At 45.3% G+C, this 15713-nt stretch overlaps 1 protein-coding gene across 2 annotated transcripts in view; it reads left to right on the top strand.

The window, feature by feature from the left end:
• LOC147747795 (dimethylaniline monooxygenase [N-oxide-forming] 2-like) overlaps positions 1–15713 on the top strand; it is a 311008-nt gene that overhangs the window by 214946 nt on the left and 80349 nt on the right. For both annotated transcript variants that reach the window (XM_086955925.1, XM_086955917.1), the window contains exons 5-6: positions 4237–4379; positions 7221–7417. In XM_086955925.1, the coding sequence (XP_086812051.1) occupies positions 4237–4379; positions 7221–7417 (340 nt within the window). The remainder of the gene's footprint in view (positions 1–4236; positions 4380–7220; positions 7418–15713) is intronic.

Raw genomic sequence — 15713 nt, 5'->3', positions numbered from 1 at the left:
CTGTCTAATTTTTTTCGGGTTCGCCAGGCCCCTGACATTCCACGTGAGGAGACTTACAGAATTACTTCGCGTAACATGCACTCTCTGTGTCATTGGTAAGGTAGAGGTAATAATGTGTGTGATGCAGAGCAAACGTGCGCCTCAACAATTTGTAGCATAAAGCGGTAGCTCGAAGGTATCCACGTCCTCGTGTGCCGTATCATCAAATCAGAAGTGACATGTTCTATACAAGTGTTTTCCAGATGAGCACTCCATGGTTGCCATGCATTCACACATATAGTACATTTCGCATAAGATGGTCTCATAACAGTAACAAAATCCCCGTCCTTCCCACCCCCTCCCACTCCAGCAACCCAACCCTGCCGAAGCCATTTACTCTTACAACAATGCCCCATGAACAAAGAAAGAACCGTGGTTCCTTCCATTGAAAGTAACTGAATTGGGGAACACCCTGGAGGAGGTCCGCCTGGGGCACAACTCAACATCCAACCAGGTGGATGTGGACGACTCTAAAATCGTTATGGAAGTATAAGGGCGAAGCAACCCTATGACCCATGCTCTTACAAAATTGGACAGTGACCTTGGGGGTCGTGTTACCAACTCCTCCCCCCTGTCAACCCACGCAACTCCCCACAGCAACCGCTGGTACATGAGGGCAGGTAGGGCGTCCCACCCGGACCCCCATCACATTGCAAAAATCTCTTGGGCCATGCCGCGCCACCAGCAGCGCGATTCACACATCCACCATCAACAAGGCCACAACCCAGATCAGTAAGTAGCTGTACCAGCCCCCGTGGCCACTCAGTGTATGCCTGTAGTGTGTGGCAGCGCCCCATGGGCCCAGCATAAAGCAAAAAAGGGGGGAGTAAACAGTCCGCAGCATTGAAGGACCTTGATCACACCTGTTTCCAAGCACGAGAGTGACAGAAAACATATTGGGTTCGTCTCCGTAACATTGTCCATCCCAATCCCCATGTCCCTTGTAGACAGTGTCATGAGAACAGTTCGCTTTGAGAGGAGGGATTCATACTACGATCATACATGTTCATACCAGGTCCTTATAGTCCTTGTGACTCTCAGTGGAGGAGGTGATGTATCCCCAACAGGAGCAGTGGTGCCTTACCCCCAAGTGTCGTGATGATCGTTAAGGCCCCTCAGCAAAGTGGTACTGTGGGAAGGGAACAGTCGCACACCCCCACGTGTCAAGCCAGGGGCTAAAAATAAGAGTGGGCCCCACAAAACGATACAAAATGTAAGTCTTACCGCCAACCATCACTGCTCGTGTGTATGGAATCCGCTTGCGACTCTTAGTCTGAGTCTGCGTGTTGCTCCCCTCGTGCTTTAAACTTCGCTTGTTTGGTTATCTTCTTTATAAATTCCTGAGCAGCCTTCGGGTTAGGCAGGATAACTGTCTTACCTTCCCACCTCACGCGTAGTCGAGCCGGATATAGCATAGAGTATTCCAGTTGGAGATCTCTGAGCTTGGCTTTCGCTGTCGCAAACTCCTTCCTGGCCTGCTGAACAGCGACCGTGTGGTCCGGATAAAATTCCAGCTTGTTGCCCTGATGGGTGATGGGACCCTTCTCCCGCGCAAGCCTGAGGATGGTGTCTCTGTCTCAATAATTTAAAATCCTCGCCACGATGGGTCGTGGCGCAGCACCCGGTGGAGGATGTGACGCCAGAGATCTATGCGCCCTCTCGACTATGAAGACGGAGGAGAGAGCTTCTGCGCCAAATAGTTCTGTGCACAGGTGTTCTACAAACAGCTCCATGTGTCCCGTGTTGGTCGATTCTGGAACGCCCGTGATACGCACATTATTGCGTCTCGAGCGTGCTTCCAACTCTTCCTCCTTCGCACGGATGACTTCCAGAACCCGCACCATGCCGCCACACTTGGCAGTAGTGGTCCGTGACTCGTCTTCGACTTCCGAAATCCTGGCCTCCGCTGCATCTAGACGCTCTCCATGTTTCTCAATCTTGTCCGACATGCCATCCATTCTGCATGTTAGGTGATCCAGCTTCCCGTTAATGTCCTGCAGATTGGACTGAATGGCCAGGAGTATTTTCTCCATGTTATTGTTGGGCGCCACCTCGGGTGATCCACCACCCTCCGCCATTTGGCCCGAGTTCTTCTTAGGGGTTTTCTTCGCTTCAAAGTTGATTTTTGGTTGCTGTTTGTCTGGCCGCACCATCATCCCTTGCGCAGTGTGCCTTGTTTTTGCGGTCTGCTTGGTGGCCCTCGTCGATCTAGTGGACGTCGCCGTTGTGGTGGCCGGAATGGTGAGCAGCTACAACCGGCGCGAGGCCACGCTGTTATATCTGAGGTTGGATTCACAGGGGCGGACCGTTCTCTCACCCCGACTGCTTGTCGTCAAAGCATGGCGCCGTGTGTTGCCAGAGGTGCCAGGGCGGCAGCTACAGACAGGGACCCGGAAGCACCACGCATCAGATTGCGAACACGCTACGCTGTTGAGCCCCAGGCCGTGTTTCTATGGGGGTATCACAATAGTGGTGGGGCAGGCACAGTCACACAGCGGTCTCCCCTGGTCTGGCCCCCAGCATGCCGCCCGTGTTTAGCCCTGTAGGTTAGGACACATCGATTGAGCAGAAGGCAGCAGCCACCATCCGCTGTCCGCAGGAGCCCTCACAGCCCGGTAGATCCGCTGCACCCACCGACCTGCTCACCAGCGAGAACCGCGCCGCGCGATTCCCACAATATGAGCGTCTCCGCCCGTGCTGACCTGATCAGGCAGACAGGTGACCATATCGCCGCAACTGAAGCCTCCCCGATGTGTACCTTCTCGCTGTCTTTATGATGAGCCTCAAGGACCCGGATTCCCGGCTGTGGGCCCCACTGTCTACCCTCACTGATCATTGGCGGTCCAGCCAGCTTCCAACAGCGAGCTCCGTGCACGTTGGACGATCCCCCACATACTGGGTGCCGCCATCTTGCCTCGGCTGCGGACGGTGCAGTGTAACGGTAGCTCCCAAGGTGAACCGGGGGCACCGCCCGGTGCAGTCTGGACATACGGGACCGCAGCAGTGTACACAGGACCTCCGAGGTCCGCGGTAGAGCCCGCAGTGTTTGTTGAGGAACCCCTACTTGCCAACCTGGGGGAGAGGTCTGTGAAACCCCACAGCAGCCGCCATGTTGTCCGTCAGTCCGCTTCTGAACACATAGTCGGCGATTACTTCACTTCCAGGGAGCACAAACCTCCGCTGGAGATCTAGAAAGTGGCGCCGTACATTCCGACGTTGGGTTCCGCTATTTGGTGGCAGATTCGGCCGTTTTTCGCTGGGTTACATATGGCCCGATGTCGGTCGTCCGGTGGAGCTGCGGTTCACTCAGCCATTCTGCTGTGCGCCCCCTAGCGCCTCCCCAAGGGTCCTTCTTCTTTAATATTGCAACGTGACTTACCCATAGACTTGTATTGGGCTCCCCGCCATGGTCCCTCTATGTGCACAACCTCTGTGGGGTTTCTGTTTACTTACAAAGAGCTGTAGCTGCAGTCCAAGGGCTGATACACTGGACCCCGTAAAATATTGCCCTTTCAACTCCCTCCTTTTGTTGACACGTTTCTGTTTACTTACCTTTGGTGGTTTCTTGGATCCCCAGCACTTCTATATCTTCTGGCTATATTCTTGACTTGAATCATGTTTTGCATACCACAATTTTTGTATATGGTTTGGTCTCGCCCTGGCGACCACTGTGTATTTGTGCTTCTTACCTGTTCTGAATGCAATGTATTGTGTGCATTGTGTATATCTCCGGGAAGGAGATATCTGTCTCTGTTAGTGAGTGTCTTTTAATAAATACATATTGTTATGAATACTCTGTGTGGGTCTATTTCACTTAATATAAACAAATAAGATTATGTTCTGTTACAACAAGCTGCTTTACACTCCTTCTGGACGAAGCCTGAAGGCTGTTCTCTACAGCTACCACTTAGAGAGCTTCTAAGATTGTCTAAGACCACTAAAATCACTGTATGGGTTGTCTAGATTGGTGCACGGTGCCATACCTGTGCACATATAGCAAGCAAGCTTTTCACAATGACACTTAAGAATATGGTTGTTTTGATGCTACCATGTGCCTGTGTAATATTTGATGTTGTAAGGCATCTTGACCAAAAGTAGTTGAATTGTTGCAAAAACAAATTCATTACCAATCCACAACCAATCACAGCTTATTGTCCTTTGCAAACTTCTAATGTTTCTCTTTTTTTGATCCCACAGGGATCAAGCGATTTAAGGGCAAGTACTTCCACAGCCGAGAATACAAGCACCCGGATGGGTTCCAGGGGAAGAAGGTGCTCCTGGTGGGCGTCGGCAACAGTGGAGTGGATATCGCAACGGAGATCAGTCGGGTGGCTGCAAAGGTACAGAAAAGAGGCGTTTTCATTTGTCATAGGAACGAAATAGGAAAATTGTGGGCATTTCACATCTCTTGCTCTTGAGGTCTGAGACCATTGCCATAGTTCTAAGAGACCATCAGTGTCTACTCAGACAGCTCCTGGAGGAATACAAAAGACCCCTTTCTCACCCTCAAAGAGGCCAGCTATATCTCAGAGTTTATGCACAAGCAGATATCCTTCAGAGAGCATCATCCACACTTCAGAAACCCCTTTGAATGTACTCTGACAGGCCCAGGAAGGCTTCGGAGATTCCTTAGCTTACTCTCATATACCTGGCAGAAAACAGCCAAAAATGATCCACCTACACGGGCAAATTTCGGACTGTGGTCCCATCCCCAGAGCTCAGCCAATTAGTTCAAGGGAATGGTGGCCAAGTGGCTCCCCTGCCTGGGCCGATCATGGTGGGTGCCCTGGCCCCACGCAAGGCACTTAGTGTGCACTGTTGGGGTCCATGGGGGGGGGGGGACCTTAATGCCCCTGCAGTCAGCAGGAGCCAGCAGTGCTCCCGCATGCAGGGAGCAGCAAGCAATCCTCTCTCTCTGCGTGCAATGCAATTTTTTCATCTGTTTTCCTGCCTCCTTTACAGTGGGCCAGGTTAACAGATTCAAAGTCTGCTCCCAACAGGTGGGAGCAGTTTTCCTCCTTCAAACTGCTAGGAGTGGAATTACTGTTTCCTCCTGCTCAGCTCCAACCAAGCAAAAAGCAAACAATAATGTCCTGAGTGTGGGCACCTAGGGACATAGGGAGCTGGCTCTGGGGGGGGGTGGTGATCCCCAGGGCCAATAATGGCTCCAGGAGGACGGCGGCACAGCTCTCTTCCATTCAAATTGCAGTGACTGCCATGGGAGGTGGTGGTCCACAGGGCTGAAGAGGGCCGGGGGGGGGGGGGTCTGCACCACCCCCTCTCCTTGTCATAGGCCTTGCCTAAAATTAGCCATGGGAAAAGGGACCACGTGTGCCCCTCTCCCCAATATTCTTATTTTCATTTGCCCCTGGGCTAAAGTTTAAAAAATAGCCAGGAGTTAAGGCTTGTTTTAAAAGAAAAAAAAAACTTACAGAGATTCGTGGATCAACCCCAATTTCGAAAAAAGACATTGAGACCCCACCACCAGGCCTAGTTGGTCAGGGAACTTCTACCCTGCCCTCTTCTGTTTTGTTTCAGTTTTCTGGTACTCTGGCTCAGTCTCTAAGCCCCAAGATGACTACCAACATTTCTTGGTTGAAGTGTTGACCGTCAGATAGATCTTACCATGAGATCTGTCAGATCGGAGGACGATTTGCGGGCCTGGATATCTATATTTATTTTTCCTTTAAGAACTCCAAAACTATTTAATTGATTTGCACCAAATTGCAATAAGAGCCTATTCTGGACCATGAGCTAGCTTTCTGCTAAATTTGGTCCAATTCTGTTAAGCAATTTGGACTGTAGTCATGTTTAAAATCCCTATTGGAAATAGCATGGAGAAAATGTGTTTTGGAACACCCTCCCCCCTTTTTTCACGACCCCTGCTTGAGGAATCACCCCAACATTTTCCACAAAGCAGCTGAACTCAGGTGCATAGTAGTTTTGAAATGTTTGTGAACGACGTCAAAGTTATTAGCAAACCAAAAAGCCCACCGCTGTGGCTGTGATGGGTTCAGCCGGTGCTCAAGGTATAGTAAGGAGGAGCGCAGGTGTCTAGCAGGTAGATGCAGTCAGTGGTTGCTGTAGGCCGGTTCTTGATCATGCAGGCTTTGTAGGTATACATGGGGATCTTGAACTGGCATTTCCTCTTGATGGGGAGCCAGTGTAGGTTACTGAGATGTTAGTGATGTGGGTCTGTTTGGGGAAGTCCAGGATGAGACCAGCTGCAGCATTCTGTATGGTCTGGAGTCTTCTGAGGAGCTAGGTGGCGATGCTGGTGTAGAGTGCATTGCTGTAGTTGAGTTGGCTGGCAACGGAGCCTGAGTGACGCTCTTTCTGGTGTTGACAGGGATATCACAGTGAATTCTTTTCCCCATTTTTTAGGGTTGATGTATAACAGTGCTTGCACTATTCATGGCAAACATACTGTATTCTGGGTATACTTTAAGTTCTTTGTGCAGCCTCCTCAAGCCTTTGGCTTCTTTGATTCAAGAGCATTCATCCAATGGTTTTGAAGAATGTCAGTCACATCTTTGAGAAGCTCACAGGCATGTTTTAGTCTCACCTTCTTTCTTTTTACTATTTGTGTGAAACCATTATCCTGCTTTGGAATGCTGAGGATATATTTTACATCTGCAAAGTACACTTATTCGTCGTACATTTAATTCTATATTTCTTACATCATTGTATGCTAACAGCAATCTTTTTTATGAATTAAGTGAGCCAAGACCTTTTGAATTTTATTTAAATTATATGTTGTATACCTCTCTTTGGGGGCTTTCAGCTAACTCTCCTCATCTATCGGGCTGTTGTTGTATCATTCACATTATTTTCTGCCTAATGTTGCTTACAGCATGGAGCAGTCGGTCAACCTACGTTAGTCTTTGGCTGACTTCACTTTGAATAACTGTATTGTAATCTTCACAACATTGTTACCTTCAATGCAAGAGACTACTACAGCAAAGTGAGCTTCTTGAGAACAAAAAATATTTTTGGTTTTAGCCAATGTTTTATTATATATTTACAATGGCCTAGTAGTTCCCCCAAAAACAAAGTTTTTGTAAAACCATAACAAAACAAGCATTAACAAAGCAAAAAGGTTGTCAGCCAAAGCAAGACAAATTGGAATTAATTGAAAAAATACCCAGTGATGAATGGTGAATGGCTAATTTGTCTTCCAGGTGTTCATTAGCAGCAACAGAGGAGCCTGGGTGATTAGCCGTCTCTCTGAAGGTGGCTATCCTTGGGACACATGGTTCACAACACGCTTTAAGACATGGATCCGGCTATCGCTGCCTTTGTTTTTGGTGAACTGGGGGATAGAAAGGTTTCTGAATAAACGCTTTGACACATCAAACTACGGTCTACAGAGGGACAGGTATGATTTTTAATTGTAAAGTTTTTTTTTACCTGAAAAAAGAGACAAAATACAGTCAGAAATGTATCTGAAAGATTTTAGTAGATCTGGAGAGGATCTATAAATCAGAAATTCTATCTTCAAACAGTAACATAAAAGATAAAACTGTAAAAGTTAGTAAGAGAAAGATAAACCAATAAGGCTGAGTTACAGTAATATTCTCCCACATATATACATGGTTCTAACATGCATCACATTTAAAGCAGAGGTGTCCTGCGCAGTTCACACATATTCTAGAGAGTGTGCCAGGGAGCTCTCTAGAAAGGGGGAGAGGTTTCTCAGGAGAAAGATGGGTTCAAAGGATACCTACGTCCTAGTCATACATAAGAACCACAAAGTATCCAGTCCCCCTTACTCATGGGTGGCTGCCCACCAGTATCCCTTTAATTTAGGGTGTCACTGGTATGGTTAATTGTTATGTAGGTGTTCTAAAAATGATATAATGTCCTTGCACCCTGTTCTACATCAGAATGTTTGAACCCACTGTTATTGGCCTCTCGTGGTCCAGGACTTATTTAAGGATTAATGCTAGTAACCCTCTGTCAGTTTGTCTCTGTGTCTCTCTTTCCTTGTCATACCAGTCAGGGTGTTATAAGACAATGCAAGACAAACAATATACATCAAAACAAGATAGCCTGCTACAATCATATGTTAATGCCACAGGTGGTACACAGTGATACCACTTATAAGGACAGGCTAGAGGGCACATCTCTATTCTGACACTAACTTCAAGGGTAACATGCCTCTATCAAACCTATTCATTCTCTGTTCTGTCCCGCTAGAAATTGGGAGAATGTCTATAGGAGGATGCTCTCTAGCTCTCTTCTGAGATGTGTATGGTGGTTCCAGATCTTCATCAAAATCCTTTACAAATATATCCTTCCATACTTTTTGTTAGAAATGATGTTGTTGGTTTTCTAGGGTAAGAGCTCTGGTCAAGTAGCAACCACAATCCTTGTCAGGGTAAGGCACAAGCAAATCCCAAATTAACGTGTGCTCATCCCCCTGGTAGCTTGGCACTGAGCAATCAGGCTTAACTTAGAGGCAATGTTTAAAGTATTTGTGCCACACAGTAAAAACACACCACAGTTTTAGAACAACAGAGTGATTTCTCGTAAATGAAGCAAGACCAAAATTACAAAACTTTAATCATACACCCGGAGATATTGAATTTGAAAGCTTTTAGATACAATAGCTCCAAAAAGTGCCAACTATGGATATCTGGTTGCACCGTATCAGAACGTAGCCACAAGTTCAAGCCAACTATGATGAAGCACATGCAGCAACAGAGGAGCCTGGGTGATTAGCCGTCTCTCTGAAGGTGGCTATCCTTGGGACACATGGTTCACAACACGCTTTAAGACATGGATCCGGCTATCGCTGCCTTTGTTTTTGGTGAACTGGGGGATAGAAAGGCTTCTGAGTAAACGCTTTGACACATCAAACTACGGTCTACAGAGGGACAGATATGATTTTTAATTGTAAAGTTTTTTTACCTGAAAAAAGAGACAAAATACAGTCAGAAATGTATCTGAAAGATTTTAGTAGATCTGGAGAGGATCTATAAATCAGAAATTCTATCTTCAAACAGTAACATAAAAGATAAAACTGTAAAAGTCAGTAAGAGAAAGATAAACCAATAAGGCTAAGTTACAGTAATATTCTCCCACATATATACATGGTTCTAACATGCGTCACATTTAAAGCAGAGGTGTCCTGCTCAGTTCACACATATTCTAGGGAGTGTGCCAGGGAGCTCTCTGGAAAGGGGGAGAGGTTTCTCAGGAGAAAGATGGGTTCAAAGGATACACATGCCGGCTACAGGGACCCAGTTAGACTACTGAACAAAGAACCTTAAACCGTGGTTGCAGAGTGTTGCAAGGATTTATGTCAAGGATACGCCATGTAGCAGACCCAATGTGAAGTCCTGTTGCAGCAACATTGCGGGTCCTGTTGATGGGGCTTGAGATGCATAGTCCAGTTCTGGGGAGGTGGTGCGTAGCCGGGGTGATGTATCAGTTACGAAGAGCTGTGAGGCTGCGATGTTGAGTCGGGCATTGTCGTCGGGGCTGCCCTCAATGAAAAATGCGAAGGCCTGCACTGAGGATGCGTTGCACAACGGCGGTTCAGAAGAAGATGCGGGTTCAAGCGGATTTGCAAGTTTTGCAACAGGTTCAATCCATGCAGCAGTGGATATGTGTTGGTTCCGCATGATCCACAGAGGCTGGTAAAGCACCTTAAGCCCGGTTCCACAGATCCAGGACTAGGGTAGCCCAACTAGGCAGGGCAAACTCACAGATAGCAGAGTGCAGTTGGTGATGCATGCTTGTTGGAAGCCTTTTATGTCTGTGATACTTTAGATCAAGAGGCCAGTTAGGTAGCCATTGGAGTCACTTTGGGTTTTGTGTTCAAGTGATGCAGATCCAGTCCTGCTCACCCAGGCAGGCAGCAGTTCAGTACAACAAAGCAGAAATCCAGTAGAGTGAAGTTCAGCAGTTTGGCAAGACAAACAAAAATGAAGGAATGAAAAGGAGAGGAAAGGAAATAAAATAATTAAGAAAATCAAAAAAACTGAAAGAGAAAAGAGAAAAGGCAAAGTAGAATGAATGGAAGAAAGAAGGATGGAAAGAAAGAAAGAAGAAAAGAAGAAGGAAAAGACAAGGGAAATTAAAAGATGGAAAGAAAAAAGGCAAGAGAGAAAGAAAAATAAAGAGGGAAGGAATAAGAAAAGAAACAAAGATGGAAAGAAAGAAAGAAAGAAAGAAAGAAAGAAAGAAAGAAAGAAAGAAAGAAAGAAAGAAAGAAAGAAAGAAAGAAAGAAAGAAAGAAAGAAAATGGAAATATGGAAAGAAAGAGGGCAAGAGGTAAAGAAAGCTTGAAAAAAGAAACAAAGAGATAAAGAAGTGAGAAGAAAGAAGGAAATAAACAAAAAGAGTGTAACAAGAGCTTAAAAATAAACATGAAATGGAACAATGGTGGCAACCCCTAAGGAAGGCCAACATTAAAGAGGCACTCGTACCACTAGATGAATCTGAAGTCTCCCCATGTGGTAGAAGAATTAAATGGGCGAAACTGGTCCTATCCGAGGCGAAGGTTGGGGAAATTCAATCCCATTTAAACCACGCGGTAACATCTCTGGAATCCTCGCTAGAAGGGGTGGGTAAAGTGAGTGGGTTATTTCTCTCCCTGATTGAAGCCCTAGCCAACGTGTTTACCCTGTACTCTAAAAAGCCGGGCAATACAGGAGCTAAAAAATCTGTTGAGGGGTGGTATACCCAAGCATGCAGGATTCATAAGGCAAAGCTAGTTGAGGCAGTTAAATCTAAATCCCAAAGTGTGATCCAGGAAGCTAGGAAGGCTTACAAAAAGACCCTTAGTTTGGCTAGAAGGGAGTGGGAAGAAAATTACTGGGAAGACCTACTCCAGGCTAGCAAAATTAGGGATTCAGGGGTGTTTTGGAATCTCATAAGGAAACGGAGCAAATCCAATGCAGCCATGAGACCCTGCAGCATCCCGCCTCAAAGTTGGGCAAAACACTTTGGGTCTTTATACCTCCCACCAGATGGGGAACTGTCTGTGGGGATGGAACTCACACTAGCAATCGAACCTCATGCCTATGACCTCTTCACCCCCTTAGAGATTGAGGGTGTTATAGGCTGGGTGGCACCACGCAAGGCACCGGGCCCGGACGGCCTTCCGGGTGATTTGATGAGGGCTTACCCAGCGGAATGGGGAAGGATCATAGCAGCTCTCCTAAATGATATCATGAGGGGAGGAGCAGTACCAGAATCCTGGAAGGGGGCGGTGGTTGTCCCCATTTATAAAAAAGGGTGCAGGGAAACCCCGGGTAACTATCGCCCAATAAGTCTGATAGACTCCACCCAAAAGATAGCTGGCAAAGCTATCCTTGGTAGGATCCTCCATTGGGTGGAGGAGAATAAAATCCTATCAGACTTTCAGGCAGGTTTCCGGGCTGGTATGGGGACTATAGAGCAGGTGTTTAGGTTGTCCCTTTTGGGGTGGAAGGTGGTGGAACTAGGCAAGGGTAGTCTTTACTTGGCCTTTATAGACTTGAGGACTGCCTTTGATCTAGTTCCCCGGGAAGAGCTCTGGAGGGTCCTTTGTGAGTTGGGGCTACCACCTTACATCTTGTCCCTTCTTATAAGCCTTCATGCCCACACTTTTGCACAGGTCCGCTGGGGTAATAACGGAGAGCTCACGGAAAAAATACCAGTGTCTAGGGGCGTAAGACAGGGTTGCGTCTTGGCACCCACCCTATTCTCGTTATATCTGAATGGGGTGGTAAAACACCTTCAACAAGAACCAGCCGACGCCCCCTGTCTTGGAGGTGTCCGTATCCCAACCCTGCTTTTTGCGGACGACACGCTCCTGATTTCGAAGACCCCACAAGGACTACAGAAACTTCTAACACGATTTCAGGAGTTCTGTGTTGCAAAAGGGCTAACAATAAATGTGGACAAAACAAAATACCTAGTTGTTAACCCACCTAAAAAATTGGGCCGCCCACCTACACTCAACTCTATTCCCCTGGAGAAAGTAGCCGAATTCGACTACCTTGGCATTCGGATTACGGACAGGATGACTTGGGCAAACCACATTGAAAAAATGGTCCTTAACCACAGGAGAGTTGGAGGAGCTCTCATGAGGGAATACAGGGCCTCTACTAGGAGATCACTTACCCCAGTACTCGACATCTACAAGGCCAAAGTAGCGACATCAGCCTTGTATGGGGCAGAACTGTGGGGCCACTGCCGTCTGGATGCCCTAGTTACTGCTGAGAGCAAGCTATTAAAATCCTTCATCGCTGTTCCTCTGAGCACACCGTCAGTACCTGTGAGGATGGACACGGGATGTAAAAACATTAAAGATCAGGCCCAGCTTCGCCCGCTCTTGTTGTGGACACGGATCTGGAGGTGCGAAGAACTAAAATCCTATGCTGATGCCCTGAGAGACATAATGAGCCAGGGGGGTTGGGCCAAGATAAAATGGTTAAAGGACACCAAAAAGCTGTTGGAGAATATAGGACTAGGGGATTGTTGGTCATCCCGCTCAGCCCCTCCAAAAGAAGTTGTCAAGGCGCTTTTTTGGAAATGGACTGTAGAGCGTCTAATCTCTAGTTCCAATCACTGCAGGTCCACTGCCACCTTTTTACAAATTAAAGACATTGTGGCCATTGAACCTTACCTGGACCTGATCACTCTCCCCTTTGACCGTGCTCTTTACTTTAAATTTAGAGTTGGTTCCCTCCCGTTAGGTGCCCTGGTATCGAAATGGTCAACAGCGGATCGCACTTCTCCCAACTGTGCATGTTGCCCGAGTAAGATTGAGTCTATTGCGCACGTTTTATTTGAATGCCCGGATTATGCAAGGCCTAGGAGCTTTTGGCTGAAACCACTCTGCCGTAACATGGGCACACGCAGTCACTTAGTAGCCTTGCGTATCCTAAGTACGGACACTTCCCCCCCCATAGTCTGTGGAATAGCTAAATTTCTAAAGCAGTTTTGGCTTATTCGATGTAAGAGATTGTCAGTAGCTGTTTAATCCCTGTTTTAGCTAATTTATTAATGGACCTTACACCCTTTTATTACTTGTTAATATTCTAACATTTCTACTGACTTCTTATGGCATAAAACTTTTTGTATATTTGTATTGATTGTATTATGTATGTGCTTATAAGATATCTCTGCGTATCGAATAAAAGCTTATGATGATAAACATGATAAAGGTTGATTTTCCTTTCTGGGCCAAATTTATTGAGGAACCACTGGTGAAATTGAGTCCAGAATAAACATGTTCTGAGGAATTGATTGCTTATGACTTCACATGTATATTATTGAAGCATTTGGTTTGAGTACTGCATTCATAATGAAAAGAGAATAACTTACTACAGAACAGTTTCAAATAGAAACAATCTGTTCTGTTGTGAAATACCAGCAGTCAGATAAACAAAGTGCACTTTTAAAAGGAATTTACAACAGCATTGGCAGGAGACAGGAACTGATTAAGCCTGGAATGTGGCCTGTTCTCACATCTGGTAGAATGGTCCTGCTTTCACCTTAGGCTGTAAACACAAAGATAACACTAAAGTCATTATGAAGTAAAACAAAAATACTGGGACTGAAGAGAACTACCTTGTGTGCAGATGTGCTCATTCTGAAAGAACAAAATGCAGTCACTCAAAGTGAAGTTAACCAGTGGGTGAAGTAGGCTGATCCATTGCCTCTCTGTATGGTGTAGTGAACAGAAGTATGATGTGAATGACACAACAACAGACAAATGGATGAAGAATGATGACTGAAAGCCCATTTGAGTAAGTATATTTTAAATACAATTTTAGTGAAATCAAAAGGTCTTGGCTAACACCAGACATAAAAAGCCTTTCTGCTGCAAGGAAGCCTTGATTTAATTTGGAGTGACTTAGATAAGCACCTGTTACTAGTTAAATATTTGTTACCCTCTGTGCGTCAGAGGAAGTGACATCACTATGTGCATTGACTTTGTGACTACATAGGCAAATTTGATATATAACAATGGGGAGACATTTTATAAAAATAAACTTCGAAAGCAGTTAAAAATATTTCTGGAAATGTATCATTCTTGCAGGTTGCACTTCATCTTTTCATATAAACAAAATTTCCGGAAAAAATCTACATGGGCCATTCCTCATTTGACTGAATGACCTCACAAGTATTTGAGGCTCAGATGACCTACCTCCCTATCGCTCTCAAGTTAAGCATAACAAATAGTTAAAAAACGCTAAACGCTTCATTATATCTTTTCATTCTGACCTATCCTGACTATATAATGAATTAATAGCATCTTTCCATGTTATAAAACTCCATCCACAAATAAAAAGAGTGTCTGCTGAGTTATGGAAATCCTAGTGCGAGGTCACAATGCATCTGCCATTTTAGGAATTCTGAACCTACATAAATGAGTGATCTCAGGGCCGTCATTGTATGCACTAGGTGAGGTTAAGGTTTCTGCCTGATTAGTATCAGCTGCCTAAATGGAATTTTAATGCCAAGACAGAAAAAAAACCAGAAACATCATAAAAATCAGGTACTTTCTTTTACCTTCGAAAAACAATCCTAAAGGAACAAATCCTAAATGTAGACCTGTCAACATTATTTTATTTATGTTAACACAATCTACAATATTTCTGTTTTTAAAGCAAATAGGGGGATAATTAATGTGTTAATAAGAGTTCAGAGGATTTCGTGCAAACTGTTATTTAATTGTCACAGTTAAGCCTTTCCAGCGCCAACAAAGCCAGGAGCATAACACTTGCAGCACCTGCATTGCTGGGACCCTCAACCTGTCAGAAGGCTCCCAGTCCTTCAGGTGGGAAGTTAGTTTTACATTTCTTAAGAGAGAAAATTAAGGCAATAGAGCTTTTTTGCGCATTCACTCATAATGTAGAACTGTGTATCTTCCAAATATTTTTTGAGAAGTCACCTTGTGGCTCCACTTAAAGCAAAAAAAAACAAAAACAAAGATCAAATTTTATGCATGGCATATTGTTGGTGAACACCAATAACGCACATCCTATTTTAATACAAAATATTTTAGTTTAGCCAGAGTATGGATGATTCTACCCTATTTTAATACAAAAACTTTTATTTTAGCCTGAATTCGAATGATCCTACCCAACCTCTCAGTTCTTTCCATCCTGACACCATCCTCCCCCCAGGGACCTCTTGTGTTTCTTCAGATGTGTCAATTCCACCATCCTGCTCCACCATTAAATTCTCATCCCACAACCAATCATCTTCAAGAAACACATCTTCCTCACTTCGTTTCTGCACTCTTTTTATCTCCTTGCATTTTGCCATCGGACTCATGTGCCATACATGGTTATCATTTACCCTTCCCCAAGTTTTTCATACACTCCACCACTCCTAATGATCCTGAATACACAGTCTCACCCTTAGGTTCCTTGCCCACTTTCCTGACCTTCACCCAATCACCTTCCATACACTTCTCCACCCTAGTTACTTTCTTAGCATCAAAATAGTGTTTGTACACACTTTCAGCCATCAGAATGTTTCTTTAACTTTCTCCGGCGACCACTCTACTTACCTTGCACTATCCATCCATCCTAAACTGTCCTTCATATACAGCTCTCTTCCTTGCATTGGGAGAAACAAACTATAGCCCATGAGTGAAAGCATTGGACGATACATCCACGACAATTTCATCTCAACTTTCCATCTTTTTCCATTCCCACTAGGAA

The sequence above is a fragment of the Lissotriton vulgaris genome, chromosome 1_1 (assembly GCF_964263255.1).
Source record: "Lissotriton vulgaris chromosome 1_1, aLisVul1.2, whole genome shotgun sequence".
Lineage (NCBI taxonomy): Eukaryota > Metazoa > Chordata > Amphibia > Caudata > Salamandridae > Lissotriton > Lissotriton vulgaris.
The sequence above is the reverse complement of the archived record's forward strand: the minus strand, read 5'-3'. Positions and strand labels throughout refer to the sequence as shown.